A 21,407-nucleotide genomic window follows, 5' to 3' on the forward strand; every position below is an offset into this window, starting at 1 on the left:
TTCTAATATGGCTGATTTAACGTGTCTAAGCTTGCAATCGTAGTAGACTACGCTCGAAGGTTAATGCAACGCGTCCTTGTGCCATTGATGCTAGGATGATACGTGGCACAAAGAATCATACATCTCAAAAGGTTCGATATGCCTCTTCTCTATCCAATTTATAGGGCACTGCACTTTTTTCATTTTGTTTGGCATTTTGACGTTTGTTCTCATCCTCATGGGACTTTTTGTCGGCCAAATTTCCTAAAACTTGTCTATATAATTCAGCATACTTGAGAAGGATATGATGCCAACTTTGAATTCAACAGGTTTCAAAAAAAAAACCATGACGACGAGCACAAAACTGCATAAAATACGTGAGTTCGAAAATTTGCTAATAAGTTGGTGAGTGATTATTCGTTGTGCATGTTTTTTTTTCTTATAACTTTTCTAAGAGTTATTGATTAGAAGACACAGTAGGCCAGTAGGCGTCGTACACTGTTTCAGTGTTGCAGTGTCATTAGTAATCTTAAAATCCCAAATTCATCCTCAGCAAGCAATTAAGGAGTGCATAGGAAATCTATATATACAGCCATTTCATAGAAATACGATATAGTACATCTCCGATTGTCGTGAAACTTGGTGGGCTTGTAGTTCTTCGGAAATAATTAGACCAACCCCATGAAACGGCTGTCATCCACATACAACTGGATTGAAGCCAAAAATATGGTGCTGGACGTGGTGCTAATTTGAATCGGCGGTTGCATAAGGCTGAAAACACAGTGAATTTTTCTTTTATAGCAGGTGCGACATTCAAATTTAATTGACTTAAGTGTTGTTTTAAATGGGTTAAATGTATTTTCATACTTGTGCGTCTTGTAAATTTAACAAAGAACACTAAACCCATTGAACAATTATGTGGAAATGATCGTTTTTCGCTCACGAATTTATCTTCGCACGACAAAGTTCGCTTCCGCACGTAGCAGATTGGCCAGCAGACTGAAATTTCGTAAACAAACCTGTGGCGCCCCACCAAAGGCGGCGGCTTCAAGAACTAACACTTTCTTCAGGGGGTTGAATTAGACCCGTATTTTTTTATTTCGTCATTAGGGTGACCAATTTTCATATAGAGTGGTTTAAAAAATTAAGGTTTTTCAAAACTAAAATTCTTCAAAAAATCGTAACTTTTGAACCAGTTGACCGATTTTAAACTTCTTTTTTTGTTTGAAAGCTATTGAATTGTAGTTTTCAGGAAAAATACGTTAAAGGGGCTAAAATGTAAAGAGTACTATAAAAAATGCAAATATATTTGTTTTTCACGTTTTCATGGTCTCGGGACCAAAAAGGTATCCTGGTTTTATATTTTTATCAGAAAATTCAGGAAATTTGGCGTAACATATCAAAAAATCAAAGATGTATGTTTTTTAGTTTTTGAGATATGATTTTTTGAAAATAAAAGATCAAATTTTCCCATACAAGACACTTTTTTAAATTTGATTATATTTTGATTCCTTATAATATTATGGATATTGAAACCACCAGGAATCACTTTAAAAAGCAATACTATGCATAGTTTTATGAGAATTTGCAATTTCAAGCAATTTTAGAGTAGCTAGTACTAAAATATATGACTCTATATTCAAAAAATCATATCTCAAAAACAAAACAACATACATTTCTGATTTTTGATATGTTACGCCAAATTTCCTGAATTTTCTGATAAAAATATAAAACCAAGGTACCTCTTTGGTCCCGAGACTATGAAAACGTGAAAAAACTAATATATTTGAATAACTGAATATATAGAAGTTTAAAATCGGTCAACTGGTTCAAAAGTTACGATTTTTTGAAAATTTTTAGTCTTGAAAAACCTTGATTTGTTGGACCACCCTATATGAAAATTGGTAACCCTAATGACGAAATAAAAAAAATATGGGTCTAATTATTTCCGAACAAGCCCACCAAGTTTCACGACAATCGGAGATGCACTATATCGTTTTTCTATGGAATATATATATCCCTTTCGAGACGGAGCTCAAGAAAGTGAAATCTCCATACAAATGGCTCAACTTTGGCTCTCGAAAACTCTCAGATTTCACAACAAAATATCAATTATTTTTCCTCATTTGTAACAACTACTCTTTATCTTTCGATTTCTAGCTTTGACTACCTACACTGAAAGGAGCCTTGCAGTAATGACAAGCACAAAAATGTTTTTAAATTTACCATGGCAAAACATGATCATCGACCAAGGGGTTGGTCATTCAGCACACTTCATTTGTGCCGTTATTTTTGAGCGTGTGCCAATGGGTGCCAAAACTGTGCCGATCATTTTTCAGTGTGTGCCGAAGTGTGCCGAACGTGCCGGGAGCTGTGCCGCATGTGCCCAGTGGAGTGTTTTCTTCGAATGTTTATGCGCTGTTTGAAAACCTTTCTGTTTTTGACAACTGTTGTTAATCTAATCGGTGTTTACCAACAAAATCCCACCAGAACACTAGTCTAAAATCAATATAAAGAGATTTTTGTAATCGTAAGTATGTTGACAGCAAGGTTGACAGATTCATTCTATACCGCAAAGTTGTTGTGCCCAAGTGTGCCAGAAGTGTGCCGAATTGTACCGAGAAGTGCCGGCATGTGTGCCGGGCACAATGTGCCGAGTGACCAACCCCTTGTCATCGACCCACCAACGCTTCTTGTGTGCGTTTTGTTTCTTCTCACATCAACCGGTTCGATAGCTGAGTGGTAGCGTGCGAGCCTGGTGATGTCAAGATTCTTGGTTCGAATCCGGTTGCCAACAGAAACTTTTTTTAATTGAAAATCGAGTCCATGGTAAAATTGAAAACATAATTCTGTTGAATTAAAACGAAACTTAGTCTGTACAAATTTAGTGGCGTTGTGCATTTAAATTGACCCTCAGAATAGTAATTTTCCCCGCAAGCCGCCGTTCAGTGTAGATAAATCGGTAATAAAAAATATGCGACAAATAAAACTTTTTCATGTTTTACGGTTTTTGTCCACTTTTTGCTTACCTTGTTGTGGTAAATCCCACAGGCAACGAAAACAAAAGCTTGTTTACACACATACAAGTAAGAATAATGGCTGGATTACACTAGCTTACAGCATTTTTGAACTCGGTAAGCTAATGATCATTTTTGGTGTAGAATCATGCCCTGAGTCCAAAAACGGGAAGGAAAAAAATTACAGTAGACCGGAAATTTTTTCGACTTTCCATACAAGGATGATGATTTGAAATCGATTTTTGTTCTGTTTTTAGACAAAGTCGCTAACTCCACACATCTCATTCTCCGTAATAAATGCTCCGATTGAGCTGAATTTTTTACTGTAACTCGCCTACATATGAAATGTCAAATAAACGTTGAGAAAGAATTTTTAGATTGTTTTTTTCTTATTGTAAAAAATACATTTCTTCAAATATTTTTGGAAATTTTGCTAAAATTTAAGGAGATTGTCCCAAAAACTCGCCAATATCTTGAATTTCATCAATCTGACGCAAAACTTGCATTCAGATGATCGAATGGTATTGTATTCAGCTTTTGATTTACGGAAAAAGATTTGAAGTTGGTTGAACAAAACGCAAGATATTTGAATTTTACTAAATTCCATATTCTAAAAAATTGTAAAACTGGATATTGAGCTAAAACTGAAAAACTGCTCTACTTAAAAATTTTTGAAGCACAGTTTCGAAATCAGCGCTAAATTGTGCTTCAAAAATTTTGGTCGATGACAGAAGTTCACGACTTTCGTTTTATTTTGTAAACTAGTGTTATGGAAACAGTTTACACCACTAAGTCTTAAAACACATGAAAAAATATGCAAACCTTGTTACCGCTCAACTGTACAATTGTGCTGGTTCGTCACGAAAGGGATATACTAGCTGTCCCCGGTAAACTTTGTCTTGCCTACTCTTGTGCCTACTGCATTTTTTGACGTTTTAAGTCCCTGGCCAACTCCAAGCCCCCGTTAAAAATGTATGAAAATTCGATCTAGAGTGCGGTGATCTCATGAGCTAAACAGTTGTCAAACCACCACAGCTTGGCAAGACAAAGTTTGCCAGGACAGCTGAACCAATCTAGAGTGCGGTACAATATGAGTGAGTGAATTGAAGATTAAATTATTTGGTGAGTAAATTTTAGTGATTCAGTGGGTCGTTGAGTAAATAAGTTGATAAACGAGTGACTTGAAAAGAGCGAGTGGGTATGTAAATGAATTGAAATCATTCACACACACACGGTTACTCATTAATTTACTCATAACTCATTTACTCACTCATCACCCACTCATCAGCTCACTCGCTCATCCGTTCACTAGCTCATTGCACTAAACTCTTGATTCACACGAATTTTCAACGCATTTTTTTTCATGATTTTACGTGACTCTCTCGAAATTACGCGATGTTTTACACGATTTTGACCAATTGCAAAGGACAAATCGCGCAAAAAAAAAAATTCGGATTTAGTTTTGGGCGATTGCTTCAAGTTAACTTTAACGTTAACTTATTATATGTTATTATCTGAATACAGCACGTTCCAACTCACTATTTTTTTTTTAACTTTATTAAAAAGACTTTCAGCCCTCGAACTCACTAATCACTTATTCACCCACACATAAACCTATTCATCTGCTTACTCCCTCAACAACTTACATATTCTTTAAAATACTCACTAATCTAATAAATCGGTCATCAACATACTACATCACTCATTATATCCAAGCTTGCTGTTTGGTGAAAACATTCACGAAATGATGCAATTCACTTTCGACAACGAATACGTTTCACCCTTCTTCGCTTTATCAAACCAGCCTCCCGTACGAATAGCACACGAACAGACTCGACGCTGATCAGCATTGTTGGCTGCTACTTTTCGCCATTGAGCTGTTGCGTTCCAGCCAAGCCTGTTTTTTCATCGCTTTCGATGCTTTTCGATCAGCTTATCGCGAAGCATCGTAGGCTGGAAACGTTATTGGTGTGGTGTCGGTACATGCAAATGTTGCTTCTGTGTGCGTGTCGAGCGTTCGTGCCGTAGTTTCTGAAACCAACCCATTCAGTGTTGTTTGGCTATTTGGGTGAGCATGTGCGTGCGAAATCGTTTGTGAGTTACATCATATTCGTTTTGCCACCTTTTTGCCTCTGGTCATCGCTGAGCAGTGTGCAGTTTAATCGCAAGCGATAAAAATACAATTGAAAAGTTGATAGAGCATTCGTGAGGTGATAATTTGCATCATTGATTATATCCTTCACTTATTCACTCATATACTCGCCAACGGACTCTCACTCACTCTCCAGCTCACCAACTAACTAACAAGCCACGCACTAGTTCACTTGCTAACTTATTAGCTCTCTACATGGTTTACTGACTATATTTACTTACTAGTTTACTAGCTCACTCACTGTCTCCCACTCACTCTCTAACTAGCTCACTTACTTGCTGATTCACACACTTATTCACTATCTCACTCAGTAATACACACATCCACTCATAAACAGGCTCACTCACTAACGAATTCATAAAATCACTGGCTCACTCACTAATTTACTAACTTACTCACTCATTAACTTGTTTTTTCACTACTCCACTCCGCTCGTTAACTCACCGAATCACTAATTTTTAGTCCACACACATTTTAGTCCAACAACTTACTTGTTCACTAACTCTCAAACCCACTATCACATAAATTCATGCATTAGCTCACTTAATCACTCATTTACTAGCTCACTCATTTCCTCCCACTAACTCATCAACTCCCTCATTCATCACTTAATCACTGACTAACTCACTAATTCAATTTTAGAAAGATTTTGCCTTTCTCGTAAACCGAAGTGTACTGAAAGGCTGTTCACGCAAAAAACGAATTTCCGATAGAAGTCTCGGAGGGTCAAGTTACATATACCAATCAACTCAGTTCGACGAATTGAGATGATGTCTTTATGTGTGTATGTATATATGTCTGTGCGCAAAAAAAGTTCACTCATTTTTAAGGCACTTCCCAATGGCCGAATTTTCGGATTATAGCTCGAATCGAACCGGAGTTTTACCGCATTGTTTGATATGACCCTTCACATACCCAACCCCCGACAACGCATGTTCAAAATGCTGGCACTTCGTAAATTTTAATCCGATTTTTTTGAAGTCGCCCTCAATCGATCATAAATTGGTGAATGTTTATTACACTCAAGTGGACATGTAATATCCGAAACCATTCCGGAGATATTACGGATTGTACAGTGGTCAGGGGGTGGGGGAAAGTTATGTTTTGCCAATTGACTAAAAGTGATTATTTCGTGTGTTATTATGTTTGAGAGGCCCCCGCGGAACCTGTTCCAGGTGTTTCGGAGCGGCCATATCAGTTATTACATTTTTGCCCCATTCTCTCGGAATCATGAAGATTGTTACGTCGCATGGCATGTTCTGGTTGCAAACCAGAAATGTCCACGATGACACCCCCGTGGAACCTGTGCTCTATGTTCCGGGGTATGTCACATGGCATGTCTAGGTTGAAAACCGGAAGTGTCCCCAATGAGGCCCTGCGGAACCTGTCACGGGGATCCGGATGGGTCAACTTATTCAAATCTGGTCATCGCAGTTGTGTTTCACTGTTTGCTCCAAAATTTTTGCTGAAAATCGATTGTTCAAACAGAATAACAAACAAAATAATCACTTTTTAGCCATTTTGGCAACCTCCTGACCCAAATACAATACGGAATATCCCCGGAATGGTTCCGGATAATGCATGGTCACTTGAGTATAATAAACTAGCACCAATTTATGATTAATTGAGGGCGACTTCAAAAAAATCGGATGAAAATTGACAAAATGCCAGTATTTTGAAAGTGAATTGTCGAAGGTCGGGTACGTGAAGGTTAAAAATTGTTCAGATCGGTTGAGGCGTTCCGGAGCTATCGCCATTTCAGTGATCCAGACCAGCACCGGTGGAACTGGCCGTTTATAAAACTGAACCAAGGCCCATCATGCGACACATCAAACTGCGGCGATTTTTGTAACCTTTAGTATGGTTGACGAATTTTATACGAAAATAAACACTGGAGACCAGAAACTCCAAGATATCGACCCAAACTTCAAGATGGCTGTTCAATAGAGTTTAAGCTTCGATAAGAATTAATGAGGCGTACGATTTGAAAGTGGTCTTCGGCAAAGTTGTTGCTGATAAAGTAGCCTACGAGTACCAAGGGTCAACTAACATTCTAACTTACTTTACGAATCGAATAAGCGGTGTGGAGCAAAAACGATTTTTTGAATCACGCAGTATTTTTTTCGACTCCTGTGGGGTTTCTAGAGTTTCATATTGTAATTGTAATTGTTTTATTTATTCATAACGATGACCTATTGGTTGTACCATGTATAAGGTCAAGGAAACTTCAGTTTGGAAGTCAAAACATTAAAAATAAATCTCGTGAATTTGCATGTTCAAACCAAGGGGGGTAGACGGTATCGACTTAAGGTACAACATCGAAAGTCCAATTCCAGTTATGTATACAAACTTCAAACTTTAGAGGCACAAATCTGACGAACGAAGCATCAAACCAAGCTGCATTTAATTATGCTGCAAACGGATCATTTTATAAATTTGTGACATTTTATTATATCGAATCGATTCTGTTGGTCCAATTCGAATCGATTCACATAAATTGATGTTTCAGCAAGACTTGCCCAATGCTAATTTGAGTACATATCCAATGAAGCATTTTTAACGATTTTAGTCGTTAGAGGTGAAGAACAAATCAAGGGAAAAATAATAACAAATTTTGCCATCATATCTCATTTTATCATTCTACACACCAATTTTTTTGAAACGCTTCCAGCACAAAAAAAAATCAGCAAAATAAATTGCTGAAGCTCAGCAAAATTTTTGCTGAATTTCAGCACAACATTGCTGATCAACTGTCAAAATTGCTGGATGGTTCAGCAAGTTGAAAAATAATTGCTGATATTCAGTAAATTTGCACTGCTGAATGAAATCAGCACAAAAAAAATCAGCAAAGTTTGCTGAATACCAGTAAACAAAATTTGCAGTGTAATGTTATTTATGGATAACACTAAATAACTCGCTAAGAGCAAAAAAATATTATCATTGCAAAATTTGTTATTTCTGAGTTATTATTGAATAACAATAAATAACTGAATAATATCAAAATATGCAATCATAGCAAAATAAGTTATTCTGAGCATCCTAAGTAAAATAACATCCTAATTGAATATTTTGCAATCATAACTTGTTATTGATGAGTTATTTAGTATTTATTTTATTTGAAATAGAATATTGATGAAGAGCAAATGTTGTTATTGGTTTGTTAGGAATAAGAGCTAAAAGAACAAAAAATAATAACTCTCTTTGTTCCAGAAACACGTAAATAATAACTTATTTTGTTATTATAAGATCAAAACATTTCAGAACTTACAATTCAGTTGTTTATTTTTTCAATCATAAGAACAAAATTTACAATTATGATGATCTTATTTGAAATAACTTATTGTGTCCTTACTTTGTTCTCAATAACTCGGTAATAACTTGTTCAGTTATTCTCCATTTTGAAATATTTGTCCTTGGTTCGTTCTTATAAGGACATAATTAGTTATTATTGACTTATTTTCCGGTACAAAGTCAGTTATTATTTTTGTTCTTTTAGCTCTTATTCCCATCAAACTAATAACAAATTTTGCCATTCAGCTATTCATTTTAAATGGCAAAATTTGATCTTCGTTAGTTATTTTCTTCTACCCGGTTACCCTGTGTTACATTTATTGATAAGTGGAAGGGGTGCTAAACAACCATTAATCCAGTAAGGGCCGATTTCTTCACCTCGGCTTAACTCATAAGCCAGGCTTACCCATATAGTTAAACCTGGCTTAACGCCTAAGCCAGGGTGAAGAAATCGGCCCTAACAGATGCAGCAGTGAGCTGACTTAGATTCAATTTACCGCAGGTAAACAGTCCCCATGCATTTGACCCATGCTTTCCATTGTTTCGTAAAAGTAGGTATCCCCTGCGTTTATCCTAATCCAATTGACGATGTAGTTCACCGGTGGTGGACATTTACTAACGTGTGGCAAACGGCTTTACTCCTTCCTTCTGCAAATAGAATTATAATCCACTGCCCTTCCAACAGCGATATCGAAATAAGATACACGAACCTTCGGTTTCGCTTCTTCATGCTGTTGTTTCGGTAGCGGTTCTACAGAACAAATTGAGGTACGACGAGGGGATACCTAAACGGGAAGCAAAGGATTGAATAACTTTTTTATTGAATTATACTTTAATGCGATTGATGATAATGGACTGGGACGGGTGATGTTCGACGCAAAGATATCAACATTATGAGTTGCGATATTGGTTACTCTATCAGTCATTGGAACACATATATAACGGAATAAATACAAAAACAGGCACATATTGAATCCTTTTGAAGTGAACAAGGCTATACATATCTTACATACACGCATGGCACTCTTGGATGAAAAGGGTTGCAGCTGTCAAACCCAAACATAGTTCGTACTTTTTTTCTCCATCAAAGAAGCCGTTTGCATATGTTTGCATGAATTGTATCCAATCCAAACGACACCCTCTCTATCTCGGATAAATTACTTCAATTGAAATATTCAATTCGCTCTATCGCCACCAATCGTAAAAGCAATTGAATTAAGATCACTTAAAACGTTGACACAGTCTCTTCTCTTCTCTATTTCTCGCTGTTGACTGATACGACTGATACAAAACACAATTGTGATTCAACACGCGCTCCAATTTGCCTCATAATGATCACATGTCGCCCCTTGTGTAGGCCTTCTTAACTATATACAATTATGATGAGAACTTCAAACGATGGCCTGCTTAGATGCTACACTGAAACCACAATTTACGCCCAGATTGGGGGGCGTAAACTGAGTTTTTGCGTAAATGAGGGGAGCGTTGTAAAGGATTTGGTGCGTAAAAGGGATTCAGTTTATCATTACAAATCTAAATTACAAGGTTCTGAAACTGTGATAAGTTTGTTTTTTAGATTGATTATCTTAATGTTTTTCGAACTCTACGCCTCAGGGAGCACCTATTTATGGTGTTGCAAAGATCAGTGGTTCTCAAGAGCATTTCAGTAGATCTCAAGAGAAGTCGGGGTCATTTCAGGAGGTCGCAGAGGCGTCTCAGAGGTTTCAGGGACGTTACAAAGGGTTCATAGGATTTGAATGAGGTTCCAGGAAGTCTCTGGGGATTCCAGGGGCCTAAGAACGTCTTAGAGACGCTTCAGAAATCACAGTCGGTTTGAGGGAAGATTTAGGAAGTCTCAGGGGGTTCCAGGAGGTCTCGGAAGGTTTTATGAGGGTTCCAGGATGTCTCAGGGGCTCAGGGATGATCTCATGAGACTTCAAGAAGATGCCACGAGGTCTCAGGGGCGTTTAAAAAGGTCTTGTAGGCTTTCAGGGAGTCTCAGCCTGAGGGTCGTTTCATAAAGATCTCAGGGGCGTCTCGGGGAGTTTCAGGGGGTCTCAGGGGCGATCTGGTCTCTTATAAGAGGATTCCACCCACTATCTGTCCGCCTCTAAACATATAGGACTTATTACACAGGATCGAGCATGGGCCACTTCCAGGGCATTAAGTTCATGATGGACCAGAAGTGCTTCTATCTAGTACGGTCGATGCCCAGCTTAGCCACAACACGGCCAGGAAATCCGAAACCCGGATCGTTTCTGACCGGGTGTAATGAAGTCAATCAGCTATTTTACACCTTACATGTAACGCAAAGGCACTCATTCATTACCCACCGGGAATTTCCGTCATACTCAACCGGCGTTGTCGAACTCGTTCCATTTCGGTGACGAATTGTCTAGTTCTATGTCTGAACTGTCAAGTAGAACACGATTCCGTGATCAATCTAGCTAACTAGGTCATTTCAGGAGGTCTCAGAGGCGTCTCGGAGGTTTCAGGGTGCCTGAAAGACGTTCCAATGGGTTTCAAGGCCTAAGAGCGTTTTAGAGACGCTTCAGAGATCACAGTCGGTTTGAGGGAAGATCCAGAAAGTCTCAGCGGGTTCCAGGAGGTCTCGGAAGGTTTTATGATGGTTCCAGAAGGTCTCAGGGGCTCAGGGAGGATCTCATGAGGCTTCTAGAAGATGCCACGAAGCCTCAGGGGCGTTTTAAAAGTTCTCGCAGACTTTCAAGGAGTCTCATTGGGGGTCCAGGAAGCCTGAGGATCGTTTCATAGTGGTCTCCAGGGAGATCTCAGGGGCGTCTCGGGGAGTTTCAGGGGGTTTTAAGGGATCCCAGGGAGTCTCAGGGGGTCTCAGGGGCGATCTGGTCTCTTATAAGAGGATTCTACCCACTATCTGTCTCGCTAACTAAATCTTGTTCAAATATTACGTAACACAATATTTTCCAATTTTAGACCCCCTCCCTCCCCCACGTAACAACTTTTGTATGAAAAATTTTGAAATTTTGTATGAAGCGTAACGAAGCGTTGGACCCCCTCCTTCCCCCCTTGGCGCTACGTAATATTTGAACGAACCCTTAGAGCAATAAAGGAACATTTTTGGCACGCTCACCGAGCAAGAGCATTTTGAACGCATATCTGCTTAGAGGCGTTTCAGTGGGTCTCAGTGACGGTACAGGGGGTCTCAAGGCGTATCATAGGCATTTCAGGAAATCTCGGCAGGTTTCAAAGGGGTTCCAGGAGATCTCAGAAGCGTTGCGGGACGATCTCAGGAGGTTTCAAGATGGTATCATTCAGGGGCGTTTCAGAGGTTATCAGGGGTGTTTTAATAGGTCTCAGGGACGTTTCAGGAATCATCAGTGGGTTTCAGGAGCATTACAGGGTTTCTCATGGGGTTTGATGGAGGCAATCGCAGGGGCTCAAGGGGGCCTCAAGACATTCCAAGAGGTCACAGGAAATTTTGAAGACGTTTTAGGGGGTCTCAAGAGCGTTTTAAGGGGTGTCAAGAGGCGTCAAGGGTGTTTCATGGGGGCTCCAGGTCTCAGGCGTTTCGAGGGGTTCCACGAAATCTCATCGATTTTCAAGAAGAGTTTCAGGGGGTCTCAGTGGCGCTTCAAGGATTATAAGAAGGTTTGAGGGGGTATCAAGGGGGTCCTATATGGCATCAGGGGCGTTTCAGGGAAGCTCCAGGAGGTCTCAGGGGCGTTTTAGGGGACCTCAGGGGTCTTAGGAGAGTCTCAGAGGATTTCAGAGGCATTTCTGTGGGTTTCAGTGGCGTTTACAGGGGTCTTAGAAAGGGCTTTGGACAGAAGGTCGAAGGACCAATGGTTGAAGGACAACAGGTCGAATGGGACAAAAAGTCGAATGGGACAAAAGATTGAATGGGACAAAAGGTCGAATTGGACGAAAGGTCGAATGAACAAAAATTTTAGTAGACCAATTTACCAGCTGGTATGTACCGCTTATAAGACAAAACTTTTATGAGAAGTCTTTGTGGTCGCTCATTGAGAGAAACATTGTAGTGCTGTTCTAGAAATCATATGCATTGCAGCCACTAACATTTCTATAGAAAAAATTTCATTCTTTTGCTTATAGGCTGTTCTTTCAAGTTGTGTTAATGTTGTATTTATTTAATGGCAATTTAGTTTGATTTTTTGTTCAGATATTTTTCCTTTTTATATTTATAGGCTGTTCTTCTAACTTTTGTTACTGAAATAATTATTGACTCCTTAGGGGCTTATTTTTCAATCAGAAATTTTGCAAACCCCCCTCCCCCTATAAGCGTGACGTACTTCATGGATCACTCCTATAATACCCAGAGATTTGTCCTTATCTAATCTATAGACTGTTTGGCTTTATTTAATCGCTGTAATGATTGGAGTTTCAAATGACAATAATCCGATCTTGCGATTCATGCTTCTTCAACTCATAGGCTGGTCTTTCAAGGAATATTGTTTTCCATATTTAACCTTAACGAATAACATTACTTTCCATCATTTACGTGCATCTATTTCGAATTGCAATGCGGTAATAAATTGCTGCATATAAGCTATTGCAAGTTATAGTAGACACTTTCCTATCTTCCAATAATGATTGTTTTGAATTTGAACAATTGAATAATTGGTATCACTGACTAAAATTGAATAATTTTGGTATCACTGGTTCTATTTTTTTAATCGTCGTTTTCCTGTCGAATTCTGATCACTTTTTCATGTCTTCCAATTTGTCTTTAGTCTATTTAATCTTTGTGCCCTTTTCGACCTATTGTCCATTCAACCTTTTGTCCCATTCGATCTTTAGTTCCATTCGACCTTATGCCCCATTCGAACTTTTGTCCCATTCAACCTTTTGTCCATTCGACCTTTTGTCCCATTCGACCTTTTTGTCCATTAGACCTTTCGTCCTTCAACCTTTTGTCCTTCAACCTTATGTCTTTCGACCTTTTCGCGTCCAAAAGCGTAAATTAAGGATAAGGAGGCATTTTTTGGAATTTGGTATTGAGTTTGGTACAAATAAAGTGAGCGTAAATTGGGGTTTCAGTGTATCTCGTATTAGAATATTTGTTTGATGCATTCAGAGTATCTTCATCTACATATCAAATTGATTATAGCAATATCCACCTTAGAACGACTGAGTGCACGATCGTTTTTTTTTTCTGCACGTTTAAGATTGCTGGACGAGAGACCAAACAAATTGAGTCAATAATGGGGATTGCGCACTCTCGTCGCTGTCGCAACTAGTCGAGATGGATTGTGGCCAATAACTGAAAGGGAGGCAGACGCTCAGTTAAATAGACTTGTTCGTTGAAGATACGATCAGCGTAATTATTATCCTTCATATTCGTAGCAGATTCTGACTGTTAACCGGTCAGAATTCATTTGCGATATCACCCTTCAGCTGGTTTATTGTTTTTGAGTTAGTAAATACTGTGTTTGCCTTCCCTAAGCGTGAGAGTTGATTCATTCCCATCTTCTGCCGTATTAGCGTAGTCGTTTCTTCGATTGGTTTCGTCAGACTGCCTACTTCAAGGAACAGAAGTAGCTGAACAACAGTTTCTTAAGCTGAACTTTGCTCAAGAGTGGTTTGTTCCACTCTTATACAGCAAAAATGTTAGTAAGTTCTCAGATCTGTTCATTTACTCGTCGAAGTGCGACTTCCAGCTTTCAATCACTCAGGTCCGTCCATCAAAAGGCTTTCATCATTGTCTCTGCACTTTTAGACTTGCAAAACTATGTCTTTTCGGGATGAGTTGTGCTTCTCGACTTCCTTGCTTTCACGTTCTGCCTGGTTTCATGCTGCAGCATGACCGCCTGCCCGTCGTTTTTGATCTCTAAAATCTCTCAACATTCCTCACCGAACCATTCGTTTCTTTGACTTCGTTCGACCTCGCCCTCGATAGCTCGATAGGTGCTGACGTCAATAATGTTGGAGAAGTGCCGTTCATCAATATAGAACGTGGTCAATTTGCGATTTCGTCTGCTGTCCAGGTATTTCGATATACTGTGTTGGAAGAAAGCGCCATATTCCTGGAGGTTGCGGAAGTCGATGAGTCGTTGTCCAAAACTTCCAAATCTTCTCTTTATAATGAATATTTTTTATTAATAAGCATGAACTAGTTCTGCGTTAATTAGAATTCACAAAATGTCTTCACAGAAAACGCCATCCATCTGGCATTCTACGACTTACCTACTTCTAGCCAACCGCAACTTGTTAGCATGCCACTTAACGATTAAAACGAATGTTCTGTTTTCAGCTCTTTCTTAATCACCGCGGCGTTCGATGCCTGTTGCTCATATTATTCGAGTCGGGCCGCTTTATTCGAAGCATACATATAAGCAAATCGTTCACCGCTAAAAGCTTCATTGAGATGCATGCTCTTGTTTGGTTTTTTTTTTTTCGTTTCGTTGTCGTCGTCGGCGTGTTCTCGCTTATCGTAACGCCCCATCTAATTAGAACTAATTATATTGATTACACCGTTATTGACACCTCATTAGTTTAGTGCTTCATGCCGTGTTCGGTGCCGCTTGTGTTTCGCGCATTTTACGTTATCGGGGGCTTATTCGTTTGCATTTAATTCATCATCCATTCACTAATCTAGTTTGGTAGATTCGCGCTAATATAGTATGGAAGTATAATATCATGTTACTTTTACTAATTTGATTCTTTAACGTCTTTCCTCATTATCCTTTGCCGCCGCCGCCGTCGTTCTTCAGTTGGATGCGATTGGGATTCCTGGTGGATCCGCGTGGAAAAGTTCCCGTCAAAGTCGTTGCCAGAACATTCGCCTCCGGTAAGTGATCTCTTCTCTCTTCGGCGGAGACAACCGACACGAAAGGTTAATTGGATTCATCGCTGATTGCTTCCACAGGTAAAACGGAAAAGCTAGTCTATCAAATTTTGTCAGATCTGGGACTGCCTAGCGGCAAGAACGATGCCATCGAGAGGGCGGACTTCACATTCGACAAGTTCTACGAGTTGTACCACAAGATCTGCCCCAGAAACGACATCGAGGAGCTGTTCCGATCGGTGTAAGTGGTTGGCATGTCCTGTTTTAGTCTATGGTGATCACCGTCTTTCTTATACTTTCAGCACCCAGGGCAAGAGCAATACCATCAACATGGATCAGTTCATCAACTTCCTCAACGAAAAGCAACGTGATCCTCGGCTGAACGAAATTCTCTACCCGCTGTACGACGAGAAGCGAGCGCTGGAGATCATCAACACCTACGAGCAGGATGAAGCGGCTCGCGATGCAAGTGAGTGTTCGACATTATGTAGACTAACTGTTCCAGAAGGCCGCTATGAGAGATCTCTATCCTGGGAGATTGTCCGCCATCGCCTTGACCTGTGGCCAGACACCTGAAGTTACCATATCGTCCAGCCGATTTTCAGCTTCCTTACTTTGCCGGACTTCCTTACTTGCTGCAGTGTGGTAACGAGCTCTTCCGCGTCAGTAAGCTCGCCTAGGTTTCTAACCTTCAGAATCCCTTCCGCTGTAAGAGACCTCACCTCGATATCCTCGCCAATGACCTCTTCTGCCAGGTTCCTGTGGACGGCGCCTTTGCGCGCTTCGTCGCACTTGAGCTCAGGATAATTTCGCCTGCACGAGTACGTCTAATACTGTGTACGTCGGCTCCCAGATCTATCAGCTTGGCGTCGCTCCTCATCGCCTTGAAGACTTCCGAGTACTTCCGTTGACCCGTCCTAACCTGTGGATAGTGGCCGCGGACCTATCAATGGTCGCAACACCCTGTTCCCTTCGATCCGGGACGGGCCGGCCTTTTCAGGCCCACCCTTTCCAGCTTTCGAGGACGCCTGGCTGCGATCCGACTTACCATCATTACTGTCAACTTTCGTGGTTAACAACCTCCTTACACACTTCTGCGATTGCTTGCCATAAGCCATCGCGTCCGGCGTCTTTTAGTTAGGGTAACCTGCGAATGCAAAGGATTTCATCTGAGTAGACTTCGGTATCTTCAACTTCACGTATTCTGTCGCTGCCACAGTTGCCATGAGTTCATCATGGTCCTGCTTGGCCGTCATCGTTGACTTCCGATGAGGGGCTGCTTGAGGTTCTTACTGATGTTAGACTTCGAGGACACAAAGATACCAAGCTTCTGCACAGCCACCTCCATTGCAGGGGTCCATCTCTGATTTTATTGATGGTTCTCATCAACCACGCTCTACGTCCATGACCTCTCTCGACAAGTTAGCCGGGGAGGAAATAAGGTTTCCAACACTGGTACTACATGAGCAGCTGTCTCCTCATGTTTCCGCTCTCCTTAAAGGAGACTAACAAAATTCTTGCGAAGGGGTTAACCTCTCCATTACCACTAGTACCGCTGCTACTAGTTTTCGGCTTTGTCTTTCTTTTACTTCTCTATCGTTCTACAGGTATCACCTGTTATTATTCTCTTAGGTCCATTGATCTTCTGCGCTGCCCTCTTCTGGAATGTTCACAGCATGGTTTGAATCTGGCCACAATTATCCTCTTGACAGACTACCACTTCAAGACAGCAGCGCCTTCCACTATCAGTTAGGCTAAATTACTTACCTTACCGATCAGGCTAAGGCCGGGGTAGCCTCTGCTGTACATAGTAGCCGGCTCCATTCCACTCGGTCCATGGCTGTTTGTCTCCAGTTCCGCACTCTGCGTAGGGTCCGCAGTTCGTCCTCCACTTGGTCGACCACGTCTTCTTGTACCGGTCGGATAACTCTCGAGAAGCATTTTAGTCGGGTTGCTATCCGACATCCTGATTACGTGACCCGTCCACCGTAGCCTCCCGATGTTCGCGGTGTGGACGATGATTGGTTCTCTCAGCAGCTGATGCAGCTCGTGGTTCATTCGCCTTCTCCAAGTCCCGTCTTCCATCTGCACTCCGCCGTAGATGGTACGCAACACCATCCGTTCGAAAACTCCAAGGGCGCGTTGGTCCTCTGCACGTAGGTTCCATGTTTCGTGTCCATAGAGGACTACCGGTCTAATCAGCCTTTTATAGATAGTTAACTTCGTGTTACGGCGAACTTTATTCGATCGTAGAGTTCTGCGGAGTCCAAAGTAAAGGCTAAATTAGTGACCCCATATAACTTCGACCTTCTTGATCCCCTCACAGAAACCCTCACCAAAGACGGCCTCATTCGGTACCTCATGTCGGATGAGAACGCACCAGTATTCCTCGATCGGTTGGACATCTACATGGACATGGACCAACCGTTGTCTCACTACTACATCAACTCATCTCACAATACGTACCTGTCGGGTCGCCAGTTCGGTGGCAAGAGTTCCGTCGAGATGTATCGCCAGACGTTGCTGGCCGGGTGCCGTTGCGTCGAGCTGGACTGCTGGGACGGCAAAGGGGAGGACGAAGAACCGATCATCACCCACGGAATGGCCATGTGTTCAGATATTCTGTTCAAGGTGAGTTGACTGCAACTGGAAGGAGTTAACGAATGTCTGTTTAACGAAGTTCTTTATGCCAGGACGTAATATACGCGCTACGTGATACGGCGTTCGTCACCTCGGATTATCCTGTGATCTTATCGTTCGAAAACCATTGCTGCCGATCGCAGCAGTACAAACTAGCAAAATACTGTGATGAAATCCTCGGTGATTTACTGCTGAAGGAGCCACTGCCTGACTATCCGGTAATTCGAGCATTCTCATCAAACACCCAAAAAACCTTTCTTACAATCCATTCTTCACCCTTACAGCTTGAACCCGGAGCTCCACTTCCGCCTCCTTCTGCCTTGAAGCGCAAGATCATGATCAAGAACAAACGGCTGAAACCGGAGGTGGAGAAACGCGAGTTGGAGCTGTTCTTGCAGGGTGAGTTCGTGGCGGAGGATGACGTCAAGGAGGATGCCAGCGCCGTGCGTAAACCGGAACCAACGGAAGAGGTCGCAGCTGTTGCTACGGTGGCAGCCTCTCAAGATGGTGGTGAAGAGGTTCCCGCTGTTCAGTATACCGGTTCAACGACCAACGTCCATCCCTGGCTGTCGTCGATGGTTAACTACGCCCAGCCCATCAAGTTCCAGTCGTTTGACTATGCCGAGAACAAGAATATCCACCACAACATGTCCTCGTTTGCCGAAACAACCGGTATGAATCTTCTGAAACAGCAGGCCATCGACTTCGTGAACTACAACAAACGGCAGATGTCTCGTATCTACCCCAAGGGCACCCGGGCTGATTCGTCGAACTACATGCCCCAGGTGTTCTGGAATGCCGGCTGTCAGATGGTGTCCCTCAACTTCCAGACGTCCGATCTACCGATGCAGCTGAACCAGGGTAAATTCGAGTACAACAACAACTGCGGCTATTTGCTGAAACCGGATTTCATGCGGCGATCCGATCGAAGTTTCGACCCATTCGCCGATGCTCCGGTGGATGGTGTGATTGCCGCCTCCTGTGCCGTACAGGTCATTGCCGGTCAGTTCTTGTCGGACAAGAAAGTGGGAACGTACGTCGAAGTCGATATGTACGGTTTACCCTCGGATACCGTGAGGAAAGAGTTCCGAACCCGTCTGGTTCCGGCGAACGGTCTCAATCCGGTCTACAACGAAGAAGCATTCCTCTTCCGTAAGGTGGTGTTGCCTGATCTGGCCGTTCTGCGATTCGGCGTGTACGATGAAAACGGTAAACTGCTTGGACAACGAATTCTACCGCTGGACGGTCTCCAAGCCGGCTACCGGCACATTTCCCTACGTACCGACGCCAACTTCCCGATGTCCCTGCCCATGTTGTTCTGTAACATCGAGCTGAAGATCTACGTCCCGGACGGATTCGAAGACTTCATGGACGCCCTCTCCGATCCGCGTGCATTCATGGGAGCGGCCAAGGAACGCTCGGACAACATGAAGGCCATGGGAATCGAAGAATCGAGCTCGGGAGCCGCCGCGGACACCGCCAAGCAGGCGAAGAAGGACGAATACATGGAACCGCCGATCGTGTTCGATCCCATTACGGTGGAATCGTTACGGCAGGAGAAGGGCTTCCAGAAGACGGCCAAGAAGCAACAGAAGGAACTGGACAGCGTAAAGAAGAAGCACGCCAAAGAGCGAACGGGAATCCAAAAGCAGCAGAATACTGCCATCGAAAGACTGATCAAGGGAAAGAGGTAAGTGCTGTGAACGATAATATTTTATACTTTTGGAAAAACATTCAAACATTGGGTCATCACTTCCATTTCCCTTTCCAGCAAGGAGGAAATCAAGGCGGACTCAGCGATCCGGAAGGTGATCCAGGAGCAAAACGCCCAGTGGAGCGAGATGATCGAGCGCCACAAGAAGGAAGAGTGGGATCTGCTCAAGCAGCAGCTGGACGATCAGCGGGACATTCTGCGGAAGCTGATGGAGTCGACCCAGGCAGCGCAGATGAAGCAACTGGAGGCCAAGCACGAGCGCGAAATCAAGATGCTGAACAGCCTGCAGGCCAAGATCAGCGTGGAAACTTCCAAAGAGGTGGCCAACGACAAGACACTGAAAACCAAGGGCGAGAAGGATCGTCGGTTGCGCGAGAAGAAACAGAACAACATCAAGCGGTTCATGGATGAGAAGAAGGTCTTGTGTTTTCCGGGAAAACTCCGAGAACCGTTTTTGAACAACTTCTATTTCTAATTCACAGACGGCCACCATCAAGCAGAACCGCGAGAAGGAGAAACTGAAGGTGACCCACGACAAGCAACTGGAGGAGCTGGACAATGACGTTCAGAAGGTACAGAACGCCTACCGGGAGATTGTGACGTTAGAGACGGTGGTGTAGCTATAGCCAGCGGATGCCACCGAACCTCTTTCTCTATCTTCTTCGATCTCTTTGTCCCACCCGAAAACAAAAAAAAATAGAAAAGAAAACCTGATGCGTGGGGCGGAACATGTGTTCCAGCTGTGTTTCGCGCCACCAATTGCCAAGCTGATCTGTGTTATCATCGTGTAGTAGTTTTGTTTTTTTTTTGTTCTAGATTAATTGATTTAGTTTTTTCTCAAGTTAAGTTTTGTTTATCAGTAGTTATGCGCACAATGCAGCCAAAGCCAGTTATTTATTTTTTCTCATTGTAGTAATGTGTCAATCCATTTTTGAGATAGATTTTGTATTTGATGTAGATAATTTAAACTTGTACCTTACTTCGCCTTATAAGTTCAACTGCTGTTACTGTTAGAGTGTTTGTTTAACCGAGCTGGAACGCCTGATTTTCGCACACAACCAAGTAAGATATTATTTATTACCTATACTTTAATTATATGTCTTTTTTAGTTTTATTACTAACTATCAGGGTTCTGGGCAATTGGTGACTAATAATAACGGCATAACATCAAACAACCCTTTCTAACACTTCCCAAGTATATGGTGCCACCATCGGCCGCCATTTGCCTACCAATATATTAAAAGCTTTTAAAACTCTCCACTGCTTGCCTAATCACGGTGAAGATGGAAGGGTTGACCGTGTTTAAATCCAACAATTTCGTTCTGTTGACGTTGATGGTAAGACATGCCGCCGATGAGCGATCGGCAAGATTATCACCATCTTCTTCTTCTTTATGGCTCTACGTCCGCACTGGGACTTGGCCTGCCTCGCTTCAACTTAGTGTTCTTTGAGCACTTTCACAGCTATTAATTGAAAGGCTTTCTTTGCCTAATATTTCATGCATTTGTATATTGTGAGGCAAGCACAAAGAAGCACGAAAATTTTCCCGACCGAAACGGGAATCGAACCTGATGTATTTGGATTGGCGATCCATAGCCTTAACCACTAGGCTAACTGGAGACCCTACCTTACTCTGAATATTAGTGCACCGTTGAGCTAGGAGAGCAACGTCATTAGCCAGTTCGAAGTCATTCAGGTGCTCTATGGTAATGGGCTGCCACAGCAACCCACGATTTGATTCACGATCAATCGCATCTACCAGGATCTCATCAATTACGATGAGGAACAGTAGCGGTGATAAGGATACATCCTTTGTCACACTCCAACAGC

General features: G+C 42.0%; 1 protein-coding gene across 7 annotated transcripts in view; it reads left to right on the forward strand.

Annotated features, from left to right (window-relative positions):
- The window catches only part of LOC109621640 (1-phosphatidylinositol 4,5-bisphosphate phosphodiesterase), a 246,422-nt gene that overhangs the window by 212,924 nt on the left and 12,091 nt on the right, over window positions 1–21,407 (forward strand). For 6 of the 7 annotated variants that reach the window (XM_029858134.2, XM_029858132.2, XM_029858133.2 and 3 more), the window contains 8 exons: window positions 15,150–15,226; window positions 15,305–15,464; window positions 15,526–15,692; window positions 17,550–17,854; window positions 17,917–18,081; window positions 18,148–19,553; window positions 19,635–19,995; window positions 20,060–20,149. In XM_029858134.2, the coding sequence (XP_029713994.1) occupies window positions 15,150–15,226; window positions 15,305–15,464; window positions 15,526–15,692; window positions 17,550–17,854; window positions 17,917–18,081; window positions 18,148–19,553; window positions 19,635–19,995; window positions 20,060–20,149 (2,731 nt within the window). Of the gene's footprint in view, window positions 1–15,149; window positions 15,227–15,304; window positions 15,465–15,525; window positions 15,693–17,549; window positions 17,855–17,916; window positions 18,082–18,147; window positions 19,554–19,634; window positions 19,996–20,059; window positions 20,640–21,407 lie in introns of all 7 variants that reach the window. The other variant, XR_003893511.2, reaches the window with a different exon arrangement.

The sequence above is a fragment of the Aedes albopictus genome, chromosome 3, assembly GCF_035046485.1.
Source record: "Aedes albopictus strain Foshan chromosome 3, AalbF5, whole genome shotgun sequence".
Classification (NCBI taxonomy): Eukaryota; Metazoa; Arthropoda; class Insecta; order Diptera; family Culicidae; genus Aedes; species Aedes albopictus.